This window comes from Necator americanus, chromosome II (genome assembly GCF_031761385.1).
Source record: "Necator americanus strain Aroian chromosome II, whole genome shotgun sequence".
Classification (NCBI taxonomy): domain Eukaryota; kingdom Metazoa; phylum Nematoda; class Chromadorea; order Rhabditida; family Ancylostomatidae; genus Necator; species Necator americanus.
This window is the reverse complement of record NC_087372.1, coordinates 34,194,952-34,221,979: the sequence shown is the minus strand read 5'-3', so window position 1 is coordinate 34,221,979 and position 27,028 is coordinate 34,194,952. Positions and strand designations below refer to the sequence as shown.

Genomic DNA, 27,028 nt, shown 5'->3' with positions numbered 1-27,028 from the left:
AACGCACAGTATGCGTCTGTTTTCGGTTATTCTACCGGGACCATCTTTATCTACGGAAGATGTGCGTTTTATGACTGATAGTTTACTGTGAGCAACTACCACATTAGATAGAACATTTTACTAAATACGAAGAATTATTTTCTTGTGGCTTTTTTAGGTGTTTTTGTGGTTGTTTTCGGCCGTTAACGAAGTAGAGCACGTAGTGAAAGAACATTAAATTTGTTTTATGAGACATGAGCGCTATTACACACTTCCAAATTTAAGGGGGTCATATTGCATCTCGTGCAGAAGTCATCAATAGAATCCAACGTTAGATGGAGAAAATTTAATATTAATGGGGAACTGTATGTATGCTTCTGTAAGAGATTTGAAGTCTGAAGTAGCAAGAATGCAAATTTAACAAATTGGTGCTATGTGTCTCGTGCAAGAAGGTGGAGGCTGCGAGTATGAGGGGTCAATCTTCATGGATTGGATTAGCCAAAGGTTACTATGCTAAGTGCTAAAGTTGTTAAGGACCCAACACATGCAGAGACACATTCCACCCTATAATTTAAATTAGATTAGAAGGAGAAATCCTCTTTAGGGGAAGCCCTGTGACCTTTCCAGTTGGACATGTCTGCTTCGAGGTGGCTTCCTTCCTTTGAAATAGACCGACTCCTTCGTCCACTGTATAGAACCTATGCGTTATTTTTGGGTTTTAATATTTATTTATGACCGGACCTTAGGGCAATATTTCTGAATTTTTCCTTCTCCTTCCTACAAGGGCTCAGTTTTGTGTGTGATCTCGCGAGTTAAAGGCATCACCCCACGAATCTGAGGTGGTGCAGATTTCAGCTGGAGTATTCGTATACGGGTTAGGAGACTGTGGAGAGGGGCGGTGATTCCGTCCATTTCTTCCTAACTGCTGTAAAAAACGGCCCGGAAGATGCGGCGCCGCACAAGGCTGGTGCGGTCCAGTCGAACTCCCTGTACAAAATAGTGCGCCAAAACGTCTGAAGCCGTATCTTCCGGGCCGTTTTTTACGGCAATTAGGAAGAAATGGACAGAATCACCCCCCTCTTCGTAGTCTCCCATCCCGTATACGAATACTCCACCTGAAATCCGTACCACCTCAGATTCGTGGGGCGATGCCTTTAACAGCGTTTTTTTTTCGGCTGTGTCCACTGCCGAAATATTTCGAATTTTCTCATTTCGGTACAAATTTTAGGTTCAGAATCGATTGATAGATGAACCGAAGACCCAACGAAAGATATCACGCACAAGAGCGGGAGTCATTTGATTCCTCCTCGTTTCGGTCCCGGGACTATATTTCGCCGCCAGATGGACATCATCGTGAAAATGGTTGGGGACAACATTACGACCAACGTAATTCATATGATGATCGTGGTATTAGACGTAATACTCAGCAAAATGGGCAGTACCGTCAGGAACCACTCAGCAGTAGACGGGAAAATCTAGGTTCGAGGTCAATTCCTCAAAGATCGCAAGGTATTCACATTTATTTCACTTACAAAAGCGTCTTCTGTAATACCATTTCGCACATTACCAGTCTTGCATTGCGGAGTGCTATAGTCGGTTCGAAACGATCGGAAACTTGGTGCTGCTGTGCTCGGGGTAAGCGGGTGCGCTTGTTGCGTCGTGGTGGAGCGTTGCGGTTGAGACCGAGAGGATCTCGACTTCTCATCGCTGCAGTCCGAGCGAAGCAAGGGATGGTCCCAACTCAACCCAACCGCTAGCCCGACAGCGCCGCTTTGAGCGCAGTTGATTTTCAGGTCGTTGTGGTCCGACTATAGCAGTACCGCTTCTTTCTGTCTGTCCTATGGGGGTTCTGCCGGCTTGAGAAGGATATGGAGAACATCATATTTTTCGTAACAGCATTTCCTTAGAATAGTTATATTACACTATACGAAACCAGTAATGGGTGAAAAAAGACACATAATTCCAAATTCTAGCTCACAATCAGCTTCTAAGTTCCAAAAAACCGTTTCTGACAAATACCCTTAGAAATGTTCACTGAAAATTTGAGAAGAGTATATTATAGAACGAGATCCTGAGAGGTATGAGCGAATGGATTTGGAAGAAAAGTCAAAGTTGGCGAGGACATTGTTTAAGACTGCTCCAACGGTCTGTTCCATGTAGTCGAATTGTCTTGAAGTTACCTTCGCTAAATTGATTAACCTTTTTCATTTGAAGTAGTTTTACAGCAGGAGGAACTGAGGACACGTGGCTCTTGCGTTGTGATGTGCCGTTTCAATCCGACTCATATTCTCGATCTTTGTAACATCGATGCACATCAGCGAAATTGTAAGGATCGTCTTCGCCTCGAAGAGTTTGGCTGTGAATTCAACTATGTTTGTATTTCTCTTATTTCTTTCTATTATGAGAGAACTAACTTCCGACGATCTCCACTCTCGTCTCTCTAACTTGCTTTTTTCTCTTAGTAACTTTAGCTTACATGTCATAGATCCTCCAAGACTAATGGTTTGGCCTTAGGGCCTTGATTGATTTAATTATTTTTTCGAGAAATAAGGGCACCACTGCTTGCCTCCTTCTCCCCCCACCCCATTTACATTTTCCCTCTCCAGTCTACTATTCTTCTCTTTCCGAATGTTTTCACGAAGAGATGGAAGGTCCTTTTGTGTGCGAAAATGGTTTTTTTTTTCAGTGAGGCAGCCAAAGGCACGGTCATGTTCACCAGAAAATTTTTGAGAACTGCTGCTCCCGACATTCTCTGGAAGGATACAAAGTTGAGTGCGGATAATCGAAGGGCTGGATTATTTTTCTGGAGCTGTCACAGCCTCTTCATAGTAAAGAGTGTATACCAAATGATATATCCGTATAGTCATAACACACTTCTTGTGCAAACAGTATAATATAGAATCTGATCAGTTATTGCCTTGAAAAGGTAGCGTAAAGGGTGGTGCACGTCGAATATTTTGAGTAGCTTTTACGTAGAATCTGCATAGTTAGTTTAGTTACATGCAATGCAGATAGTACGAATACTCGCTGCAGTAACTGTGATATTATGGAGAACCTATGCCACGTTCATTAGCAACATTTTGTAAAGACGCTGGTGAAGGTTGCACTGAAAAAAGGAGCTAGGAATTCTCCTTGCGTTTAACATTATTAGAGACCTTGTGGGTTGCGTTTCGGTTATGATCTATCTCCTACAGCTTTCTTTTCAATTTCAGCTTAGACAAAACTGTATCTCATCCCTTTTATCGCTCATTTAATGACTTGAAGGAAACTAAGCGATTGATTTAATAGTCAGCGGAATAATTGAAATGCAAAAGACTGTTCAACGTTTTCTAATTTTCAGAAAGTCTTCTAAATTTTGAGGCAAAGATACCCACTTGTTTTGTCTCGTAAACGTTGCTTTTTTATAAAGCATGAATTATTCGAGAATCCGTAGGCTACCGGTAGGGAAGTTCGCAGTTGACTAATTTTATTCTTTTTTTTCATATTTCTTTGCATTGGTTCACTCCTATGTTTAATTTTTTCCCGGGATAAGTAAAATATAGTGTTTTTTCTTAATGTGGCGAGCATCTGATTGGAATACTAATATCAAGATTTCCACTTTTTTTGTGTATGATTCTTATTTGCATGGTCAAATGTTTGGATGTTTCGAAGCTGTACTAGTTTTGAAGTACCTTCATACTTTGTATTTTTTTTACTTTTTCCATACCTCTGACGTTTTATTAGATGTCGACATGGTTTTCAGAGAGCAATTTTTGCTCAGCGAAAGTATGCAAATTTTGTAGTAGTCTTCGGTTTTAAAGGCATCATCCCACGAATCTGAGGTGGTACGGATTTCAGGTGGAGTATTCATATACGGGATAGTACATTATGGAGAGGGATGCGATTCCGTCCATTTCTTCCTAATTGCCGTGAAAAACGGCCCGGAAGATACGGCTTCGGGCGTTCTATTATTTATATTATATTATTATACAAGGAGTTCGATTGAAGCGCGCCATCCTTGTGCACGCACCGCATTTTCCGGACCGTTTTTTACGGCAATTAGGAAGAAATAGACGGAATCACCCACCCTCCATAATGTACTATCCCGTATACGAATACTCTACCTGAAACCCGTACTACCCCAGACTCGTGGGGTGATGCCTTTAAGGAGGTGCATTTTTTGTTCTTTTATTCGGTTCAATAACTACCTACTTTGCATTAGTACTAATTTTATTTTCAGGTTTTGTGAGTAAGCAAAAATTAGCCCTAGTGCTGGAGCGACAAGTTCGTTGGCGTCGATATCTCAACTTTAAGTGATTGTTCGTTATTATTGTAGTTGAGGTATTCCCCTTCTGGGATCTCGTATTTCTGTCGCTCTCCTTTTTTTTTTTGCATTTTTCTCTACGAAATTATCTTCACTTTGCTTAATTTTTTTGCACATGGGTATGTTTGAGCAGACTTTATGATCTCCAGTAGTGGGGGCCGAACTCGCAATGATTATAGAAAAACTTGTCTTAGTCTTATTTAATTCAATTGCATTTGTGAAGCTGGTTAAGACGTCCTGTGGATCCTCGAGTAAGAAGAAAGTATAGCATGAATAGGAAATCATCCAGGATGGGATTATCACTAGAAGAAATCGTTGGCGATCTTTGTTTGTTATTCTATTCTTCTATTTCTTCATTGCTGTACATATTTTCAGTCACATACTACTTTCTAGCATCATGTAGAGCTGGGAACAAGAGAGGGGAGGTTTTTTTTTTGAAGATGCATGCGCTGACCTATTTTTTGCAACTTTTTTGTTTGTCTGTTTTTTGCTCGTAACTTTGTTATTTTTGGTGGTGAATGTACTGTGAATACTTTATACTAAAAAGCACTCGTTAGTGCACTTTTTTTTCTAACAAACGGAGCGAATGTAATGTGTCAGCTCTGCTCAATTTTGATATGTGCCGAGGCAGTTGGCTGACTTCGCACTTCCGCGTTGTTGAATTTGGATCATTGTAAGAGTAAGAGTCTGATCAACTTGACATTTATCAGATTCAGTGAAATAGTTCTGTTTATGACAAACAAATTTCCTTCTGCGTACTCAGGATTCCATGCTAAGACTACCGAAAATGAGCGGCAGTGGTTCGCAAATGAGGTTTTTTTGGCATACGCCGATTAAATTAAGAAATCCAGCAGGTTCAACCAGTTGTTGAGTTTTTCTTATGTTTGGCTCTTTAACATTTCCCAGCGTACATTTGTGCCTTCAGTTTATCTGCACGTTGGTAAATCAGATAAATTTCAAGTTATACCTTTTCTTAATCACTGTATGTTTATTGGTTTCTCCCAATTTTTTTCCCATGGAATGCTTCAGCGGTAGCCACATTTTTTTGAAGCGAAGTATCGTGTAAGAAAGACAGTTTCGTGTATCGTATCGTGTAAGAAAGACAGTTTTGTTTTGTTTTGCACATGAGTGCAAGTTCATGTGTTTGTGGTTTAAAAAAAAACACCTAAAATTGCTTACGTTGGAAATAAATCGTTCCATTCTTATTCTCACAAACTTTACTATGTATCTCTGTTGCTATTGCAATGCAATACTTTATTTAGCTTACATGTGATGTATTTCAACAGTGTCGGTCATACTGTTCTGTTTTGTTGATAATTCCCTGTTTCTCGTGATATATGCGCACTGATCCCTTCGTTTTATGCTGGATGCCTTTCAGTAAGCGTGTTGTTTTTCGTTCGTAAGGTTTCACGTATTTGTTTATGCAGCTAATCAATAAGTTTTGTTCTTTTTTTTATTCCGAGAAGCAGGTGGGAACCTTTCTTTCTTTTTTAATGGAATTGGCTTCTCTTCTGCTATGGACTCCCAAATAACGAACCGCTCTTTAACAAATTTTAATGGTTTTGAGATATGTGACCTATACATCTTATCGGCTGTCGCGATAGGAGGAATCTATTTCTGTTATGTTAATACAATACACAGTTTCTATCATAGCTGCGCTTAATAGTTCTGTATTCATAAATTACATCTCCCATCATCAATTAGTGGGTGTTGTTGCCGTTCTCTTCGCTTCCTGGCTTTTCAACTCTTGCTTTTCTTCGCTGCAAGTTTTCCATTGTCATTTATCGAAGAACTACACATCAATTTCTCGCAATATTTGTGTACAGTCTTATTATGAAGATGGAAACAAAAGAATTTCTTCTGTTCTTCTCAGAAAACGGTTATTTTGCCACGAGCTACTCCTAGACACATATCGATTTTTCTTTGCGTTGCGACACAAAATGTGAGGATGGTGGCTGTTCAATATATTTGTTGTCAATGCTAGAGGTTCCATTTTGCTGGTGGTTCTTTGAGGTGCTTGCGTTCGTTGAGGGTTCTGTAAGCATTCGTTGTTTATCGATTTTCGACTATTTCGGTTGGTCGCGAACATTCTTCCTTAATCTTAGTTATTTTTCTTGTGAAAGCGTATCTTTCAAAATGTTTCTTTTGACAAAGTTTTATTGAGATCTGCTGAATACAAGAGAGAAATGCTCTCTCTCTTATTTCTCCGTTGTTTCTACTTCCATCCTGAAGTGGTTTATTTGAGCGTGTGCCACATGACTCAGCAGCAAACCTCCGATGTCTATTTATGGCCTAAAAGCTATCATTCTTCACTGCTATAAACTATTGGGAACGGTTCCAGTTCTGGTTCTTCACTTAGAGTAGTCATTCGTTCGGCTCCACATTAGAGACCGACAAGTCATTGCAATCAATACGATCATTTGTCATCGTTTTGTATTGATTGAAATTGAAAGAGGAGGAGGCGTTTCGCACGTTCGGCATTGTTTTCTCCTATAAAGGCAGTTTTCGTTTTTTATCCAGTGGGAAGGAATAATAAGCGTGTCGAGGTGCTCGTCATGAAAAACCTCTCACATGTAAAAGCAGCATAAATTCGCTGTACATTCCGGAATGTGGGGATTTATATAATAGCTATAAGTGGATTCTAGGGTAGAAAGTGGTTAAAAATCGAAGTATAGTTTCGAAATTCCAACTTTTCATTTGCCTTCGTCCGTTTCATTCCTCTTTTTCGTTGGTTAATGTTTTAGCTTCTGATACTTATCGGCCTCAGTTATGAGGCATGGCGCTGAACGCACTTCTCTCTCTCCGTTCGGTATTTCATTTATGACAATTCTTTTTCTATCACAAACTGCTGTTACCTCCTCAAATCTTTCTATTTTCTTCTATGTATCCTAGTGCGATGTAGACAGATAAGTGAGTTGACGAACAACGAGGCACGCATGATGTTCTTCGTCCTACATATGAAATGATTCATTGACGACTGGAATCACGCGGGAACAGATGAGATAGAAATCGTATGACTCACTAATAGTCAGCCGATGTTAAGATGCATAGGATGGCTTTTTATTCAACAGTTTTCATCTTATTTCTTGCCATCATTCTAGTTCTGCGTTCAATAGAGAAAACGCGTAGTAGAGATGGTTTAGTTCCTTTATATGTTTATGTCTTCGCTATTCAAGAGAAAAAAGCCAGTGAGCATTTTTCTTTAGAATGGTAGCAAATGATTATCATTTCATATTTGATTTGTGAACTCGTTTTGTTGAAAAATAGTGTGGACATTGTCTGCTACTACTAATAACTAATATCTAAATAAACTATGTCTGCTAATACTAAATTAAGTTCTACTTCTTGATTTTTCTTAGAATTTCCCCATGGTTGCCTATTCGTTGGTCAGAAATCCAAGGATTTCTTCTAGATTTATCTTGTGCTTGTCTTCTGCATTTGTAGTGTCAGTATGCACCGACCAATCAATTCGGGTTCCGATGTTTTATGGATTATCGGCAGTGATGTAACCTAATTAGATTATTTTCTTCTGTATCTTTATGGTGTTCACGACTTGAAAACAATGTTTTAGAGCAGGAAATGTGAGTACGAAGATTGTAAGAATGAGCTAGCTGGTTCAATACAAGCACCACGACATTGGTCGCCAGTGGTAGTTGAGTTGTAGTTCTCATAAATTTTCTTCTCTGGTAGTAAAATAGGCTTGCAAGAGCAGTCTACGAACACGAATGCAGCTGATATTTAGAGAGAAAATGAGCTTTTGATATGCATCCCAGTAGAAGGATATTTCCTCACTTCAAACATATTGTAATAAAGCCTCAACAGGGAATTGTAGTCCGTCTTCTAATTCTTTTTTGTAGTAATTCTGCATTTTCTGTTACGCAATAAAAATGAAAATGAATAAGCTTATCTACCGCTTTAAGGGACAGTTCCGAGCTTCCTCATTCTCTCTTATAGTCGGGTCGAAACGACATAAATCACGAGTGTAGTCGCGGTGCATTTGCGTACGCGCTCGAAACGGCGCGATGGACGGCAAGGGTTTTACCATGCTCCTAGCCGCTGCGCTCCACCGCAATTTGCGTACGTGCCTCATGTCGTTTTGACCCTACTATATTCTGGTGCTATCTGCGACGTTAAGAGGTCCTCATGTCTGATACCAATGCTTAATGAAATTTTTTGTTACTTTTTGAATCTCGCAACATTTATGTACGAGCAAGTCTGAATCAGTTAAACGAAAGTTCCTAATTTAATTCCTTAAAAAAAAACATTCCGGTGTGCATCTTTTTAAATGACGTGACCTTTGCTGCTAGTGCAGTGCAGATGCTGCTTCCTTACCTATTTCATGTTCTAGTGGCTGTGTGAACTTAATTGCTACCAATTCCAGAAATTTATTGGATGGTATAAGTAAGGTTTTGTTCTACGTTGCCGAAATTGACTGTTACTAAGTTTGAATGTCTGCGAACTCTTACATGGCAGTATTACGTGACATGTTTACACAAAATACGCAGGGTTTGTGATATCAACTATAACTGAACGCCAGACATGTCAATATCGAATAATGGTTGGTATGCTTTTAGTTTCATCGTGAGGACAAATTGAAATGCCATTTACTTAGTCACTTGTAAAGATGGAAATAATTTCGCGATCCGCAATTTTTCTACTGCAAATTGTTTGGCAGGCTGTTGCTTTTCTTCCGTTCTGTAAGAGGACTGTTCAAACATAGGCACACGAGGGCAGAATGAAATGCTTAACATTGGGAAATTCTCGTATTATTGCGTAACTCAAATGTGGGGACGTATCAAAAAGAACGTTCGGAACTCGTTATTAACCGTACGCTTAAGAATTCTGTAATCCTTTAGACAAGATTCCGAACGCTTAGGAATTCTGTAATCTTTCAGACAAGATTCTGAACGTTCCTGCTATTCCATAGCTCCATAACATATTTATCTCCAATTTTGAACGAAACCCATAGATACCTAGTAGCAAAAGTGTTTTTGTTCGTGATAGTGTTCAACGGTTTCATGGGCCCTGCTCGTTTCGCAATTCTGCCCTGACAGCGTTTTTTGGCCTTTCTTATCGGCCGGCATTCGACGTGTATTCGCTTTCAGTAACAGACAGAGCGTCGGTGTTTCTCGCTTTAAACTATTTGGTCGTTGTGTTTTTATTACTGAACGTAGTTACTCAAATAATTTTTCAGATTCTTCTCGACGGCTTGATATGATAGCTGGCTTGATATGTCAATATGCAACTCATTGCAAAACCTCGCGTTTTTCTGAATAAAAGAAGTTTTCGTTGGATTCTAAATGCAAAATATTTTGTTCCTAAATGAGCTGGCTAACAAACTGAGAACATGGAAAACGTTGCGAAAACAGCAAAGAAGGTCACAAAATCAGTAGGTTTAGAACAATACGTTTTGGTACAATAAAATCTGCATTGCCGGGCATCTACTTCTTACTTACCGGAATCCCAACTCCTAAGAACATTTTGTCCGTTCTTCCATCATGTATTCACCTATCTATTAGGAACCTGCAGTTAATTGGTTTATTTTCCCCCACTTTTATCTGAACTTGCAATTCTTCAATGGTAGATTTATTCTTTTCTTCTTTTTTTGTCCGTTTGCAGACCTGCGGCGGCTGCGTTCTCGTTCCGTCAAATGTCTCTTGCTGCGCGCACGGCTATTCACGCCGCTCTTATTTTGTGACTATGCCCGAACGGCTGGAATTTTGTGGACTTTAGTCATATTGAAGCTGTAGTTGATCTCGCAAGGATTTGAATATCTAGGTCATAAAATCTTCCTCCTCTTGTTTTTTTTTACGGTGACAAAAATTGCAAAAGCATCTGTAAACGTTTCCTTAAACAATCAGTTGCAGTGAAATCTTAGTTGCTGGATACTTGCGATTTTCATCATTTATTTTAAATTTGGTGTCTTCTTGCTTGCCACATTTCCATGCTAAAACTCACCGATGTGTCCTTTCATGTGATCGGATCTTCCTGAGATATTCAGGAATGTTTTAGTGTGCACGCGATTTCAAGCCAACGATTGTACATTGCGCGCCGCCTCTACTGAACTTGACAGGCAAACAGTGTTCTGTCAAATTGCAGTGTTTTCGTCCACCGAATGATATGGTTTATAGGATGCGAGAGCATGATCATGGTTGTTCGGAGTTGCTGTTTAGGAACATTGGTGAGATAGTCAATAATCCAGTAAAGTCAACTATGCTAGTGTTATAAGGCATCAATTTAATTTCGCACATGTAATTTATGAACAGATTTCCGGATAGTTGTTCTCTTTTGTTTCTCGAAAATGTGTTGCGGCTGGAAGTTTTGCCTTGAAATCAATGACAACAGATTTTGAGCACTTTTGTTGATCCTCTCAGACATCCTAGCTGTGAACGAATTGTCACGTGTGAGTTTATAACCGACTTGTGATCAGGTGATTGATCTCTGTTTCCTATTGGTTAAACCTAAAACCATAGCCATTCTAGCCATGCTTACGGTTTCCGGATTGATTTTTCTGTACTTTTGTGTCGATCGATTTCCGCTAGATTTTCTGTGGTACTGAACGAAGATCGATTGAAAGTTGCTGATTGCTGGATGGTGTTGTTGAATGTTATGAATCATTCCACTGCGTAACAAATGTCCCGAGTCGACTCTTGGTGACCCTTGTCTGTGCTTTTTGTTTCCACTTTTTCTCTATCTTTCAGGCAGCATATTTCAGTTATCGACTCATGTAATGTATGCCCAAACCGGATTCTCCTGTTTCGTCAAGGGCGTAATCTGCTACCAAGCCCTTGCACGTTTTCGTGTAGACTTCATTTTAGAAATTGTAACTCACATTAGTTCTCCCTAACAACTCGTCTTAACTGTGTTTTTCCTACTGCAAACTCCATAGCATTACGTTGAAGATTTATCTATTTATTTATTCACTTATTTATTTATTGCCAGTATTATGGAGTTGAGTGCACGGATGGACGCGGTGTTTCGAGTAAATGAAGAAAATATAGTACAGGCTTGTGGAGTGTTGCTGCTTCTAAGCTGGATGATTTCGGATACAGTTTTATTCCCTGATGCGACAAACACGATGAGGAATTAAGAGGGATGAGATCAAATTGACCTCATCTTTCTTAAAAAGAATAAAGGAGAAAGTGTCTGGCGTTAATCAATCCGCTTGGGATGTTCCCCCACGTTCACTTTAATTGGGAATCGTTTGAGGTTTATGAACGTGTAACTAGCCTATACAATGACTTGCGGGGCTAGCCGACGTGTCACTGTTTTTATCCTCGCGTCAAGTCTGGTACCAATTTATCGACCGAGGAGGGATAAAAGGCTTGGTTAGCACTACGGCGGATTTGATCCTCCGATCGGTCGTGCGGACAGCGGAATCTCTCACCGACTGCGCTACTTAATTTCTCATTATGCTATCATAAGGAGCTATCCATGGCTCTCTGATTTCGAGAATTTATGCTTCTTGGCGTTTTATACAAAAAGGGTTGCAACCTTCTTAAAACAGCTCGCAATAAACGCCTTTTCTTAAATGTATACCTGAGATTGTTATACTTTAGGGCTTGATTCAATTTTTTCCTCTGATGATAGTTCATTTTTTAAAACTCAAGTTAATAAGTTGGGTCAAAGCGACACGAAGCACGGACAGTTGCGTAAGCGGCTGCTCTCTAAGCGGCGCGGTGGAGCGTAGCGGCTGGGATCGTGAAAGAATACTCGCTACCGCCACCCATTTCTGCGGTTCCCCCATGGTCCCACCTCGATTCTAACCGCCGTCTCCACCGCGCCGCTATATATGACTACTATATATGCTACCGCGTAGTCTTGATCATCCCGTTCGAAACTGGATTTCCAAGTGTAAATCCTTACTAGTAATAGCAACATGTAGCATTCTATATGTTCAACTGGTTTTGTAATATCGCAGCCTTGCAACAAAGGGGATTTCAATTCTTCATCGTACTGAAACTGTTTTCCTAATGCTGCTCGTCCTTTCTTTCGATGTTCCTATTTCTCTATTTTCTATCTCTATTTCTCTTTTATTAGGAAATTTTGTTTGGCTTATATTGCTAATTGTTCTTCGGTCCTTATTGCTTTCATTCCTGTTCATTTTTTCTAATCCAGTGTGAAATTAACACTTTCAGATTTCGAATTGAGATAGGATGTCAGGCAGAAAGAAGGCACTTCTCAAGGTGATTATTCTCGGCGATTCAGGCGTGGGAAAGACTTCGTTGATGAATCAATACGTAAATCGCAGATTCAGTAATCAGTACAAGGTGAGCCAGTAAAACACTTCTCCTTAACATTCATACTTATTCGTATTTCCTCAAACAAATGCCTGCATTATTGACTTCACGGGAGGAGAGTGGAACCAGGGGCAAAGTGTCATCTATAGAATATAAGAAACCCGTTGTGAATTGATTGAGATTGGAAGTTGTTTGACTGAAGTGGCTTTAAAAAGTTGTACATTTGTTGATTCACTGGAAATGTTTCTAGAGGTTACATTATGTCCCAACGTTCCAATCTGATTTTTCAAATACTTTGTTTGCAACTAATGTTTTCTTCACATTTGCAGGCTACAATAGGTGCTGATTTCCTCACTAGAGATGTTCAAATTGATGATCGTACAGTCACTCTACAGGTATGATTATAACTTTTAGATGTCGTAAATGTTTATGGTATCAGATTACTTTTATTTATTTTTATCCACTTTTTTCGTTCCGCAAGTTTGATAAATGGTATATTAATCTTCTTTGCAATCATGATACAGTTTTAGCTTTTTTTTAGTGATACATTGAGGTTCTTTTTTGGATGTCGGCTTTTTAATACATAATAACAGTACGTAAAACATAACGAGAGATTTCTGATTAAATATAGAGTGGATCGAAAGCTATTTTCCAATAAATTAACCACTTTTTTTGCTCTATTTATTCCCACCTACTCAGAGTTATGCACACGATTTTGTGTTGGTCCGCTGTGCTTGGCTTTCGGTGTTCTACTATATAGCATAGAAATATTAACGTATGTCAAAATTCCTCATCTCTGAGGTTCGCCTGCTAGTGGACTGTCTCATAACTAGGGGAAGTTTTCGATATTTGGTTCGTTCCACGAGTAGGCAGTATTCGTAACGCAGTTTATAGGAATCAGAAGGAAAATGCAGAACATTTCCTAACCAGGGGACCGGGGAAACAAAAACTATCCGGAGCACTAACCGTCAATTTACCTGTCGATTCAACTCCTTACGCCTATATAAATCGCGAAATGAAAGCCAATTAGTGGGTAAATTATCCTAAACAAACACTTTACACCTGTTCGGGTGATGAGGTCCATTTCAATTGCCTTCATTTCATCACTCGTATATGTATGAAGTTACCTCATGAACTAAGCCTAGACTTCTTGTGCTCGTGTCTTCTGATCCCTGGCTTTTTACTGTGTGTCTCGTTTTAGTGGGTGTGTCGCGTTTTCGATGTGATACTTCCCAACTACGTACTGGGTCCTATCTACTAGGGGAAAGGACCCAACACGGAAAACTTTTCTCCGAATACAGTCTTTATGATAACAAGAAAGGACAGAACATACGTTACACTACTTTACTAGCTGAATATATAATTGCTGGGAACATTTAATAAGACTGGTTTTTGTTTCGACTTTGGGTAATTGGTTATGGTACAATTTCAAGAAATCCAGATCCAGCAATGAGAAAGAGACAGAGAAAAAGGGGACCGTTTTGTGCATTTATTGGTCATGCCAATGTACATTATTGGTTAATAAAATAATAACAAACTGTGCCATGAATATTTGCGAATAACTGAATAACAAATTTTGCCTTGAACAGGTTGTGTTCATTTAGTGGCTGCTAACAGTATTACGTTTCCTGCTAGTTAATTTATTTAAGTATTAAAAGAGGCTCTGTAACTCAGCTACATATATTCGTTTAGTGCTATATCCTATAAACAAAGATTTCTAAGTATATAGTATAGTGTATAGTTTTTCAGATTTGGGATACCGCAGGACAAGAGCGCTTCCAATCATTGGGTGTCGCATTCTATCGTGGAGCTGATTGCTGTGTGTTGGCATTTGATGTGACGAGTGCATCATCATTTAAGAGCCTCGATTCTTGGCGAGACGAGTTTCTAATTCAGGCTTGGTAGGTGCTAATTGGCTCCTATTTTATATTGCCTATCTTTAAGCAAATTTCAGCCCACGCGATCCAGAGAACTTTCCATTTGTTTTGCTCGGTAACAAGGTCGATTTGGAAGCACAACGAGCTGTAAGCGCAAAACGCGCGCAATCATGGTGCCAAACGAAGAACAACATCCCATATTACGAGGTATAAGAATTAAATCGTCTTTCCAGTGATATTTATCTGCAGTAACACATATTTCTATTAGGTCTCGGCGAAGGAAGCAGTCAATGTTGAGGCTGCCTTCCAGGCAATTGCTCGTGATGCACTTGCTAGGGAAGCACAGGTTGGTTTTCTAGCAGCTTTGTCATCTTTTCCCATTTTGTAACCTGCTCTTACAGTTTCTTAGCTTATCACTTTCGTTTCAAATGTTATCCCCTTTCATGAAAATGTATGAATAGATTCACTATGGTTACATACTATCTAAGTGGATTTTTAGCATATTGTTTGGTGTCATTGTTGCGATAGAGAAACAGTGAAAGTAGTTTATCTTTTCATGCTGCATGGTAGTTTAATTTATGAGTAAAAGTATAGAGTAGAATCAGCGCTATCCAAGAGTACTATCCATAATCCGCCATATTATGCGAAGAGGAAGCTTGAGATACTTTCTGGAACTCGATGCTGTAAAAGTGCATCGCATTGCATTGCAGTGCAGTGCATAGTACCATTTACGTTCTCGGCCTGTTTAGATGTAGCACAATTTTGTTGTCACCTTGAAACACTATTTCAGTATATGTCAAATACATTTCAATTAGTCAATATTCACCTTACAAACAGAACTTTTGTTGTAAGAGCCTTGTAGTTGTTGTCGTAGTTGAGATGATTACTTTCCTTAATAGTTTAAACCTCAAAATAATATAAGGCGACTATTTTTGTTTTTTTTTTCAACATCTAGGTTTTCGCAAAATATTAGTTTAAGAACATGTGTAGTAGTTGTCGTCGTTCTTTTGAAGAATACTTTAGGAGTTGGCAGGTTGCTATATGACAAAAAATTATTCTTTATTAATTATAGTTATTAATAACTATTCTATTTTCAAAAAGAAGGAGTCTTGCTTGGAAATCACCACGGTTGGATTTTTTCATCATCGAAACCAAAAGATAGATGGTTCTATGTTCCAACTTTCAGGAATCACACGACTTTCCGGAATTTCCCGATCAGATTCGCCTCAACGAAAATCGGTCGTCGCCCAGCGGCGGTTGCAATTGCTAACTTTTTTTTCCGGTCGCTGTACGCTTTTTCCTTCTCCGTTCATCCCTCACACACCTCACATCTACTCGATTAATTAACGTTAACCAACATAGTTCCAACATAGCAGTGTGATATTTTGAAGAGAATTTTGAAGCGAAACTCTATCCACAATGCTGTGAGTGCTGCATTGTTTCTGTACAGCTTTGTGTTGTGTTCAAGACATCAGCACGATTACGTCACAAGACGAGATTTGGATACTGGTAGTTGCAGATGGTCGCACATTGTAGGCTGTGAAGAATGTGTTTGAATCGTTACTGAGATTTGCTGAACTCAACTCTATTCACACATCAATCATTGTTTCTCTAAGTGTGCACGAGAATTTGGCCAGTCCCAGTTTCATGAAATGTTTTGCTTCCGAGGAATATTCGCTCGTTTTAATGTTTTTAGTAGACCCGATTTTTAATTCTTCATGTGCATGTTGTCAACATTCTTTATGTTTTTATTTTCTTTGATAAATTCTCAGAAAGGTGGAACTAAACGAAAAAAAGAAACGAATAGGTGCTGTAGAAGATAATATCATATCCTTTTGTCGTTGCGTGCGCGATTTACACTTATAAAATTACGTGGATTGTTTAATGTGTTGGAAACATTTCATTTTCATTTTCTTTCATGTTATATTAGATCCATGAATGAGGAGGTTTTCGTCGTGCTAACAACGGTGTTTTCGCCCGCGAGAGATACGAGGCGCGACGAAAGTTGTTCGATTGAACGTACTTTTGGGTGCGGGTGTGATGATTGACGTATGGGAATCTCTCTGAATGAGTGTGATTTCACAGGTCAAAGTAGGCTGACCCGCTGTTACGATAGAGGTATGATGAGTGCGTAGGTCGGTTATTTGTGAATGTCGTCTATCGAACTGGATCGATAAGCACACTCTGTTGAGTATTTATTTCTGCCACTGGATTCTAGTTATGCGATGAGTTTTCTTTTGATAGCAATATATCAATGAATCCAGGTATTCTAGCAACGGAAATGTTTATCCAACAAATGGCTAGTTCCCACATCGAAGTACCATTGTAACTAGTGTACATAAAGAAATCAATCCAATAATATTCGATAGTACGATTGAAGAAAGAAGTTGGCGATGGTTTCACTTCCGTTTTACATTTCCTGCGTTGCGTGCTGAGATTCTCGAGATCATGGCCATAAGTGCGATAGGGAGGAGGCATACCCTCCTCAGGTGAAGGAGGCGTAGCTCATGGGGCAGCTCAAGTGACAAGGATCCCTCGCCAGCCGTCGAAATCTGGAGGGATCTTTCCGCCAATCGTGCAACAGTGAAGGAGGGTCGGAGCACCGGGTCCGAGTCCGTGATCTATGATCTTCTCTCTTATCGATTCGAATAATAGAGGTCATTATTGAATTGCAATCATCACAGCCGTTTGTAAATATCGAAGGAATTATACAATTTTTTTTTAGAAACCCACAACAACTTCAAACTGTGGATTTAAGTAGTTATTTGCGTAATATCTCATCTTAGTTGCACGCTTCCAAATTCTGTGATTGAAGGGTTAGGCGGTCCGTAAAATTCAACTGGTTTTTTTTTCTACAAAGTGATTAGATGGATAGATCAAACTTCAGTTATAGATTTACCAGCGTGAATGTCCGGCTATTGCTGGACTTCAGACTTCTTGTGGTTCTGGTTACGCTCGCCTTCCGATGGGTAAACATTTCAAAAAGTGGCACTTTCTGTAAGTTTTTGCTGCAGGATTGAATTTTTCTTTTCCTAACAACCCTTTTTTCACACACTTTTCCCGAGAAATTTATGCACTGATGAAGGATTCAGTAGTTTCTCCATTGAAAGAGTCGTTACTTCGTCTGCAGAATGTTCCAACTTAGTTTTACACCTACATTCCTTCCGTGCCGCTAAAATTTGTAAATACATTTCGAAGTATGGGATTTCCTTTTTCTTTTCTCTAACAATTAGCTTAAAATGATGCGCGAACATGAAATGGCGTGAACGTCATCATCATACTGGCAAAGTTATGGTTCTACGTCAGCGCAAGTGAACTGTTAGCATAGCAACAGGCACGCAAACAAGTGTTTCAGCACTTGTTTGCATGCCTGCTTCCAGTTTCTTAAGAAAAGGTGTTATTAATCTGAGGTAAACGTGTAGGGAAATGGGCGTGCAATCCACTTGGAATTACTGCTCGGTACTGCTATACCAATAATTGGGCTGATTCCAATTCTTGCGCCCTCCGCGCCAACAGCGCAGTTCGCGAGGTTCCCGGTGTCGGCGCAGCTACTTGAAGGCGTGGGATCCGTCTTTCTGCTTTCTGAAATTTCGTTCCACACATATAAATGCATATGACACGTGACAGTCTAAGCCCGTTATTTTTATGCATTCTCTCCTATAGTTTTAGAAGATCTTAGGTTTTCTCGTGTTCTTCCGCGACAGCTAACATTGAATGGTACGATTATGCTAAATAACGTGAAAGTCATCTTCATGCGCATGAAGATAAGGATTTTACGTCAGATCACGTAAACAGCTAACTACTACCAAAGAGAACGTCTGTACGCGTGCATAAAATTTCTGGAGTTATCCTCTGGCAACCTTGATGAGTATAAAGTACAGAGGAGTGGAAATACGGGGAAGTATATTTTGGTGACTCGCCATGCAGGCAAGTTGTCTCACTTCATTTTACTGCATTACGACATTAACGCGCTATGACGTCGTGGGACCCGTTTAACCTTTCCTCTTTAGTTTCTGGTAGCTGCATCAACACGACACCGTCCCACTGCCTCCTGGCCCCAGCATGCCTGAGCGGCGACGTTTGACACGTGACACCCATAGCCTACTGCTTTCTGACGCGCCTATCTGAGATCCAGAAAGCAGAACTATGGAGTAGAACCCGTCACACTATATCTTTCTGCCTTCTGGCAAAGGGACATCTATCTGACGCTGAAGAACCCGTCCCACCAGTTCTAGCACTTTCACCGTAGGCGCGCGCGCGATCGACGTTGTATCTTTCTTCCTTCTGGCGCTAGTGCGCCACTTCAGCATAGTTAAACTCGCCTCACTGCCTTTTGACACCAACCCATTCATTCGAGGTCGTGGGACCCGTGCTACCCCGACTTCACTTTTTAGGGGCAAAAACGTGGAGGATCTCGCCTTAAACACAACAAAGAAGTAGAAACGAAAGTTTGTTGTAGATTTAGACCACGAGTTTTTCTTCTCACAACAATATGAAAAGAATGGGACCACTGAAAACTTTTTAATTCCTAGCCGAAAAAAAAATTAACACAAACACAGACCGGAGTAGCAAACATAGGCTGTATAGAAAGTATCAGCAATGATAGAAATATTTCCGTGCAAATAATAACAGTATAATATATGAAGATGAGTAATAATAATAAAAAATGAAAACATTTTAAAAAATTAGACAAGGCTTTAATCTAATGCGAAGGTTGGGCGTATAGCAATCTTTCATCTTCAGTTTTTTTTTTATCATGCTTAAATTAACCTCTTAAAGGTATCACACCACAAATCTGAGGTGGCACGGATTTCAGGTGGAGTATTCGTATATAGCATAGTAGATTATGGAGAGGGGGGTGATTCCGTCCATTTCTTCCTAATTGCCGTAAAAAAAACGGTCCGAAAAATGCGGCGCGTGCACAAGGATGGCGCGCTCCAATCGAACTTCATGTAGAAAATAGCGCGCCGTATCGCTCGGAGCCGTATCGTCCGGGACGTTTTTTTTTACGGCAATTAGGAAGAAATGAATGGAATCACCCTTCTCTCCATAATCTACGATTCCGTATACGAATACACCACCGGAAATCCGTACCACCTCAGATTCCTGAGATGATGTCTTTAAAACATGTTTTTTCTCTTCGGTTATGAGTCGCGATAGCGACCGATATACACAGTAGCCACGAAGTGTCGGGCAAAATCCCGTCTACTCAATTTGAAAAAAAAAAACAAGCTTTTTCGCACTCTTCTAACACTGTCTACCGGGAAAGTCAACAATGAGCAGTGTTTACATGAATTCTTCAGAACTCAAAAAGACCAGCATTAGCGTCGGAACAGAACGTCAAATATGAGCGGCGGAATCTGCGATGCCTCTCAGATCCGAATTCAGCTCAAATTTTAATGATCTCATGCTTTATTCTGTTCTAAACTAGTAGTTTCCTGAATCTCCAGTTTGTTATCTATAAACTCGCAAGCGCGGAAATTGAGCTTACCGAGTTTCAAACCTCCCAAGGATCATTGGTCCTTGTTCAAGTAGCTGAATTTAGTCCGTTTTCTTCGAAATCTTTTATTCATTGTTTGAAAAAAACAAACAATGAAGATGAGACAAGAGAAAACAGTATCTTAATTACCTTCATGCTTCTGTTGGGTACCGATGGAATCATGATACTTTTGGAACATCTGCTAATATTCTCTGCATGTTCGCAGATCAAATAATTTTGTAGGGGAGACAAATTCGGAAGAAGTTCGGAAGAAGTTCTTCGAAATTTCATTAAGGACAACCGCGTAGCGCAGTATGATGCTCAACGGTAAACGGAGTTCTTCACGTGCTTCATTAATAGTGACTTCGTATGGAGCACTGTTCTCAGTAAATGTAGGATGTATTACGGTGATGTTTCTATTTAAAGGAAAAAAAGAGAAATTTGCTGTAGTAATGCATTAATAGGCAATGCCCTCAGGAATTCCTGACGATTCGCTACCGCTGTAACCCCAATGCCCATGAAAAGGAATCCTTCATTTTGTAGAAGGATTGAACTGACTGTTTGTAGTGTTGGAAAAAATACAAAAATCGATGTAGCGCAGCCGGTAAGAGGTTTCTTCTTGACTGCACGACCGGTAGTTCGAAACCGCGCTGTCGGCTACCAAGCCTTTCATCCTTCTTGGATGGACAATTGGTGCTAAAACTGTCTGGGAGAGTAAAAACACTGACTTCATACATCGACTAGCCTGCGCGGGTTGTTGTATAGGCCAGTTACACGTTCGTAAACCTCAAATGATTCTGAACTGAAGTGAACATGGTGGCGCATCCCAAGTGGATTGATTAACGCCAGGCACTTTATCCTATAGAGTGCATCAGACGAGAAAACTCGCCTCCCTTTATTGTTCTCGGAGAAACAATAAAGGGAGGCGAGTTTGCGCGCGATTGCCCACTTACACCTTTAATGTTTGAAGATAGAAGGTAACTGGCCACCTTGCGTTTAGTGAAGAGAATGAAGGAATACAGCGTTCCACTATCGTTACATCCGATTAGAGTGAGACTCCCCTACCTCTACACCATATTAATTGCAGAATACTTGCTTGCAACATCGTTATTACACTGAAGTCGTTTATTTTCACGATCACCATCGTATCTCAACAAGCAAATTCAGTAACTGTAAAAAACAATAATTTTGGATCAAATTTGCTATACATATGTGATCAAGTCGATGTAGCTGTTTTTCTCGGTCCCATCCGTAGATGAAATTTGGAAGTTTTTCTATTCTAGGTTCTTATATCCAGATTCTATTACTTTCATAAGATTTGTAATTCACAATATAAATTAGTGCCTATGATATATGAAAATATGCAATTATTGCAACGTCATATTTTTGTGACACTGATCTCTGTCTTTTTAAAGTCTGTATAGTCTAAGCGACTAAGCGATGTGAATAAATTCTTGCCAAATGCACATTGAGAACGTCGTTGGTCCACTGATTCATTACCAATGACAAAGTGCTTGTTTGTCACATTGTCCTTTTGGACATTTTGAACACGTAGCTCCTACTGTGTAGACATGCCCATTAACCTTGTTACCACTAAAATTGATAGAAATAATTTTTGGTAGGAGTGACTTATAGTAGGGCAAAAAATATCATACCCTTCACTATACGTGCAAACAATGAAGTAGAATTTCCCACAATTGTGTACTGCGCAGCCAACAGAGCGATTATTCCACCAGGCCATCTGAATTTAATCCCATTTCGGGGGGAAATTATCGGAGCTTTTTTCTAGTTGATCACAACAAATACCTTGGACCAATTCAAAACGTGATTTGTTCCACGTTTGTATTCATCGGCTGTAAACAACATATTCGAACGCATACCAAATTGTGCAAGCTCTTTCCACCATGCTTGCAATGTCTAAAAGGTTAGATAATCATATTTTAACAACTGAGTTAAGTTTATTAGTTAGAGTTAAAGGCAGCATGCCACGAGTCTGAAGTGGTACGGATTTCAGGCAGAGTATCCGTATACGGGGTCGTAGATTATGGAAACGGGGTAGTTCCGCTCATCTCTCCCTGCATCACTGAAAACAGCCGCCTCCAGAATGCTGTTTTGTACGACGCCATCTATTGCAACCCCTTGCGCTTGCTCCGCCTCTTGCGCCGCCTCCGTCCTGCGATTCGTCGAAAATCAATTCGGACTGCCCTAATAGGCAGTAAGGGACGCTACGCGTGCAAGGGTGGCGCGCTGCAATAGGAGGCATCGTACGAAACATTCAAGGGCCGGCTGCTTGCAGTGATTTAGGGAGAGATGAGCGGAACCACCCCGGTCTCCATAATCTGCGATCTCGTATACAGATACTCCACCTGAAATCCGTATCATCAAAATTTTGTGGTATGCTGCCTTTAGGTTCGTAGAGGATCTCTGTTTCCTATTTTACTGTTTCCAACCTACATGTCTTGCGGCTTCCATAGGATTTGTGTTAATTGTACGCAACACGTAAATATTTTCCCTGTATCCGTTGAGAGCGTGTAGTGGCAGCGGGTTTGTATTACAGGAGCTGGCATGTTGTTGAGAATACGACTCCAGATCACAGTTATATTTCTGGAAGTTGCTCTACTCAATTCTAACCCTGCAAGGTACTGTAATTCAAATTGTACCATTTTGTACATAAGACTAGCAGGTGGAGCAATGCCCCACCCATGGCTCTTTTCCTTCTGTCCTTGGGCAAGACTTCCCCTGTAATTATTCTACGTAGGATGAAAGCGTAGCTAATGAAGCGACCATCTACCTGAAGTTGTTGTGCATTTCCAGGAAAAGTGCTCTCACATTGTCGGTTAGGCGTTTGTTTCTGCAGCTCGGTTCTTAACATTCTTTTTCTTTTAAATGTGAGGTATAAATGAGAACTGTCAACACAGAAAGTGTTAGGGAGTGAGACCCACTTGGCCAAGAATCCTTCTTCGGACCTGGCGGTGGAGGTGGTTGAGGTTTTGGCTGGACCTTCTTTGTGGGTCGAGGTTTTGGTGGCGCTGGCTTTTGCGTTTTAGCTTTCTTCGTTGGTTGAGGCTTTGGTGGCGCTGGCTTTTGCGTTTTAGCTTTCTTCGTTGGTTGAGGCTTTGGTGGCGCTGGCTTTTGCGTTTTAGCTTTCTTCGTTGGTTGAGGCTTTGGTGGCGCTGGCTTTTGCGTTTTAGCTTTCTTCGTTGGTTGAGGCTTTGGTGGCGCTGGCTTTTGCGTTTTAGCTTTCTTCGTTGGTTGAGGCTTTGGTGGCGCTGGCTTTTGCGTTTTAGCTTTTTTCGTTGTTTGAGGTTTCGGTGGAGGCGGCTTTTGAGTCTTAGCTTTCGTCGTAACTCGAGCCTTTGTGACCTTTTTTGGTGTGACCGGCTTTTCTGTTTTCGGCTTTGCTGAGGTCTTTCTTGCAGGTGCTGTGGTTTGTGCTCCTGGTGGATACGGCTTTCCTGTGGTAGGCCTTTTGGTGGTCAGAACCCCTGGTGTATGGGGCTTTTTTGTGGTAGGCCTTCTGTTTTTTGTAGTTTTGGTCGGAGTGCTTCTCAAAGATCCTGAAGAAGGTTTATGTGTTGTTGCTCGCGGCTTTGCTGAGGTCTTCCTTGCAGGTGCTGTGGTTTGAGCGCCTGGTGGATACGGCTTTCCTGTGGTAGGCCTTTTGGTGGTCAGAGCCCCTGGTGTATGGGGCTTTTTTGTGGTAGGCCTTTTGTTCTTTGTAGTTTTGGTCGGAGTGCTTCTCACAGATCCTGAAGAAGAAGGTTTATGTGTTGTTGCTCGCGGCTTCGCTGAGGTCTTCCTTACAGGGACTGTGGTTCGGGTGCTTTGCGAATGTGGCTTTTTCGTGGTAGGCCTTCTGGTGGTTCGAGGTTTTGGTGGCGCTGGCTTTTGCGTTTTAGCTTTTTTCGTTGTTTGAGGTTTCGGTGGAGGCGGCTTTTGAGTCTTAGCTTTCGTCGTAGCTCGAGTTTTTGTGACCTTTTTTGGTGTGACCGGCTTTTCTGTTTTCGGCTTCGCTGAGGTCTTTCTTGCAGGTGCTGTGGTTTGTGCTCCTGGTGGATACGGCTTTCCTGTGGTAGGCCTTTTGGTGGTCAGAACCCCTGGTGTATGGGGCTTTTTTGTGGTAGGCCTTCTGTTTTTTGTAGTTTTGGTCGGAGTGCTTCTCACAGATCCTGAAGAAGGTTTATTTGTTGTTGCTCGCGGCTTCGCTGAGGTCTTCCTTGCAGATACCGTGGTTTGAGCCCCTGGTGGATGCCGCTTTTTCGTGGTAGCCCTTCTGGTGGTTCGAGCGCTAATTGGATGTGGCTTTTGTGTTCCGGCTCTCTTCGTAGTTCGAGCTGGTGTGCGCGCAGAACTTTTGTGAGTCGTGTGACCTCGAAGCCAGTCAGGCATTGTCCATTTACGCTTCTTTGTAGTTTTGGTCGGAGTACTTTTCACGGATCCTGAAGAAGGAAGGTTTATGTGTTGTTGCTCGCGGCTTCGCTGAGGTCTTCCTTACAGGTACTGTGGTTCGGGTGCTTTGCGAATGTGGCTTTTTTGTGGTAGCCCTTCTGGTGGTTCGAGTGCTAATTGGATGTGGCTTTTGTGTTCCGGCTCTCTTCGTAGTTCGAGCTGGTGTGCGCGCAGAACTTTTGTGAGTCGTGTGACCTCGAAGCCAGTCAGGCATTGTCCATTTACGCTTCTTTGTAGTTTTGTTCGGAGTGCTTCTCACGGATCCTGAAGAAGAAGGTTTATGTGTTGTTGCTCGCGGCTTCGCTGAGGTCTTCCTTACAGGTACTGTGGTTCGAGTGCTTATTGGATGTGGCTTTTGTGTTCCGGCTCTCTTCGTAGTTCGAGCTGGTGTGCGCGCAGAACTTTTGTGAGTCGTGTGACCTCGAAGCCAGTCAGGCATTGTCCATTTACGCTTCTTTGTAGTTTTGGTCGGAGTACTTTTCACGGATCCTGAAAAGGAAGGTTTATGTGTTGTTGCTCGCGGCTTCGCTGAGGTCTTCCTTACAGGTACTGTGGTTCGAGTGCTTATTGGATGTGGCTTTTGTGTTCCGGCTCTCTTCGTAGTTCGAGCTGGTGTGCGCGCAGAACTTTTGTGAGTCGTGTGACCTCGAAGCCAGTCAGGCATTGTCCATTTACGCTTCTTTGTAGCTTTGGTCGGAGTACTTTTCACGGATCCTGAAAAGGAAGGTTTATGTGTTGTTGCTCGCGGCTTCGCTGAGGTCTTCCTTACAGGTACTGTGGTTCGAGTGCTTATTGGATGTGGCTTTTGTGTTCCGGCTCTCTTCGTAGTTCGAGCTGGTGTGCGCGCAGAACTTTTGTGAGTCGTGTGACCTCGAAGCCAGTCAGGCATTGTCCATTTACGCTTCTTTGTAGTTTTGGTCGGAGTGCTTCTCCCGGATCCTGAAAAGGAAGGTTTATGTGTTGTTGCTCGCGGCTTCGCTGAGGTCTTCCTTACAGATACCGTGGTTTGAGCCCCTGGTGGATGCCGCTTTTTCGTGGTAGCCCTTCTGGTGGTTCGAGCGCTAATTGGATGTGGCTTTTGTGTTCCGGCTCTCTTCGTAGTTCGAGCTGGTGTGCGCGCAGAACTTTTGTGAGTCGTGTGACCTCGAAGCCAGTCAGGCATTGTCCATTTACGCTTCTTTGTAGTTTTGGTCGGAGTACTTTTCACGGATCCTGAAAAGGAAGGTTTATGTGTTGTTGCTCGCGGCTTCGCTGAGGTCTTCCTTACAGGTACTGTGGTTCGGGTGCTTTGCGAATGTGGCTTTTTTGTGGTAGCCCTTCTGGTGGTTCGAGCGCTAATTGGATGTGGCTTTTGTGTTCCGGCTCTCTTCGTAGTTCGAGCTGGTGTGCGCGCAGAACTTTTGTGAGTCGTGTGACCTCGAAGCCAGTCAGGCATTGTCCATTTACGCTTCTTTGTAGCTTTGGTCGGAGTGCTTCTCCCGGATCCTGAAGAAGAAGGTTTATGTGTTGTTGCTCGCGGCTTCGCTGAGGTCTTCCTTACAGGTACTGTGGTTCGAGTGCTTATTGGATGTGGCTTTTGTGTTCCGGCTCTCTTCGTAGTTCGAGCTGGTGTGCGCGCAGAACTTTTGTGAGTCGTGTGACCTCGAAGCCAGTCAGGCATTGTCCATTTACGCTTCTTTGTAGCTTTGGTCGGAGTGCTTCTCCCGGATCCTGAAGAAGAAGGTTTATGTGTTGTTGCTCGCGGCTTCGCTGAGGTCTTCCTTACAGGTACTGTGGTTCGAGTGCTAATTGGATGTGGCTTTTGTGTTCCGGCTCTCTTCGTAGTTCGAGCTGGTGTGCGCGCAGAACTTTTGTGAGTCGTGTGACCTCGAAGCCAGTCAGGCATTGTCCATTTACGCTTCTTTGTAGCTTTGGTCGGAGTACTTTTCACGGATCCTGAAGAGGAAGGTTTATGTGTTGCTGCTCGCGGCTTCGCTGAGGTCTTCCTTACAGATACTGTGGTTTGAGCCCCTGGTGGATGCCGCTTTTTCGTGGTAGCCCTTCTGGTGGTTCTAGTGCTAATTGGATGTGGCTTTTGTGTCCCGGCTCTTTTCGTAGTACGTATTGGTGTGTGCGGAGATATCTTATGACTCGTGTGATCTCGAAGCCAGTCGGGCATTGTCCATTTACGCTTCTTTGTAGCTTTGGTTGAAGGCTTCGCTACAGATGCCGTTGAAACTGGTTTATGTGTTGTTACTGGTGGCTTCGTTGAAGGCTTCATTGCAGTAGTTGGTGCTGGTGATCTTACTGTTGTACCTTGAAGAGTTGCGGTACTGTGAAGAGTTCGATTGAAGAATTTGCGCCAGTCAATTCCTTGCGAAGTTGGGGGTACGTTGTTCCCTAGCAGGATTAACGCGATCTAAATCCAAGAAGTTTTTTTCAGAACAAAATACAAGAAAATTTTCATTAAATTCCTCACCATTAGAAGAGGAGTTACTCGTACCATTTCGGAAGAACGTTGTCTGCTCTTTTCGACTGTTGCTCCAATTACGGAAACCTATCTTGGTATTACAGTTTTGATTTTCGAAAGTTGCAATGATTTTTATGTTGTCCGCTTCTGTTTTTCGTGTATTAGGTTGCTTCGCAATTTCTCGTGATTTTCTACACCATCACCTTTTTTGTATTCTTGGCTAAGTCATGGATATAATTGAAAGATCCTTTT

At 41.5% G+C, this 27,028-nt stretch overlaps 3 protein-coding genes across 5 annotated transcripts; 2 read left to right on the top strand and 1 right to left on the bottom strand.

The window, feature by feature from the left end:
- Positions 1 to 1,226: 1,226 nt before the first annotated feature.
- Positions 1,227 to 7,946, top strand: RB195_020377 (uncharacterized protein; the record flags this gene model as incomplete). 2 transcript variants are annotated; one of them, XM_064188648.1, is made up of 5 exons in its annotated part: positions 1,321 to 1,341; positions 1,407 to 1,488; positions 2,042 to 2,124; positions 2,205 to 2,351; positions 2,666 to 2,668. In XM_064188648.1, the coding sequence occupies 5 exons, from the start codon at positions 1,321 to 1,323 to the stop codon at positions 2,666 to 2,668; spliced, it is 336 nt and encodes a 111-aa protein (XP_064044529.1). The 2 variants fall into 2 exon arrangements, with proteins under 2 accessions (XP_064044528.1, XP_064044529.1); XM_064188647.1 differs by lacking the exon at positions 2,666 to 2,668 and adding an exon at positions 7,854 to 7,946 and having other exon boundaries at positions 1,227 to 1,458.
- Positions 7,947 to 12,438: 4,492 nt separating this feature from the next.
- RB195_020376 (uncharacterized protein) lies at positions 12,439 to 15,669 on the top strand (the record flags this gene model as incomplete). The annotated part of the gene is made up of 6 exons (XM_013442122.2): positions 12,439 to 12,552; positions 12,852 to 12,917; positions 14,272 to 14,423; positions 14,477 to 14,606; positions 14,668 to 14,745; positions 15,586 to 15,669. 6 exons carry the CDS (start codon positions 12,439 to 12,441, stop codon positions 15,667 to 15,669), a joined length of 624 nt encoding a protein of 207 aa, XP_013297576.1.
- A 5,705-nt stretch (positions 15,670 to 21,374) lies between these two features.
- RB195_020375 (uncharacterized protein) lies at positions 21,375 to 26,812 on the bottom strand (the record flags this gene model as incomplete). 2 transcript variants are annotated; one of them, XM_064188646.1, is made up of 9 exons in its annotated part: positions 21,375 to 21,471; positions 21,534 to 21,619; positions 21,685 to 21,795; positions 22,333 to 22,482; positions 22,539 to 22,617; positions 22,670 to 22,742; positions 22,821 to 24,317; positions 24,505 to 26,725; positions 26,786 to 26,812. In XM_064188646.1, the coding sequence occupies 9 exons, from the start codon at positions 26,810 to 26,812 to the stop codon at positions 21,375 to 21,377; spliced, it is 4,341 nt and encodes a 1,446-aa protein (XP_064044526.1). The 2 variants fall into 2 exon arrangements, with proteins under 2 accessions (XP_064044526.1, XP_064044527.1); XM_064188645.1 differs by having other exon boundaries at positions 24,523 to 26,725.
- Positions 26,813 to 27,028: the final 216 nt, after the last annotated feature.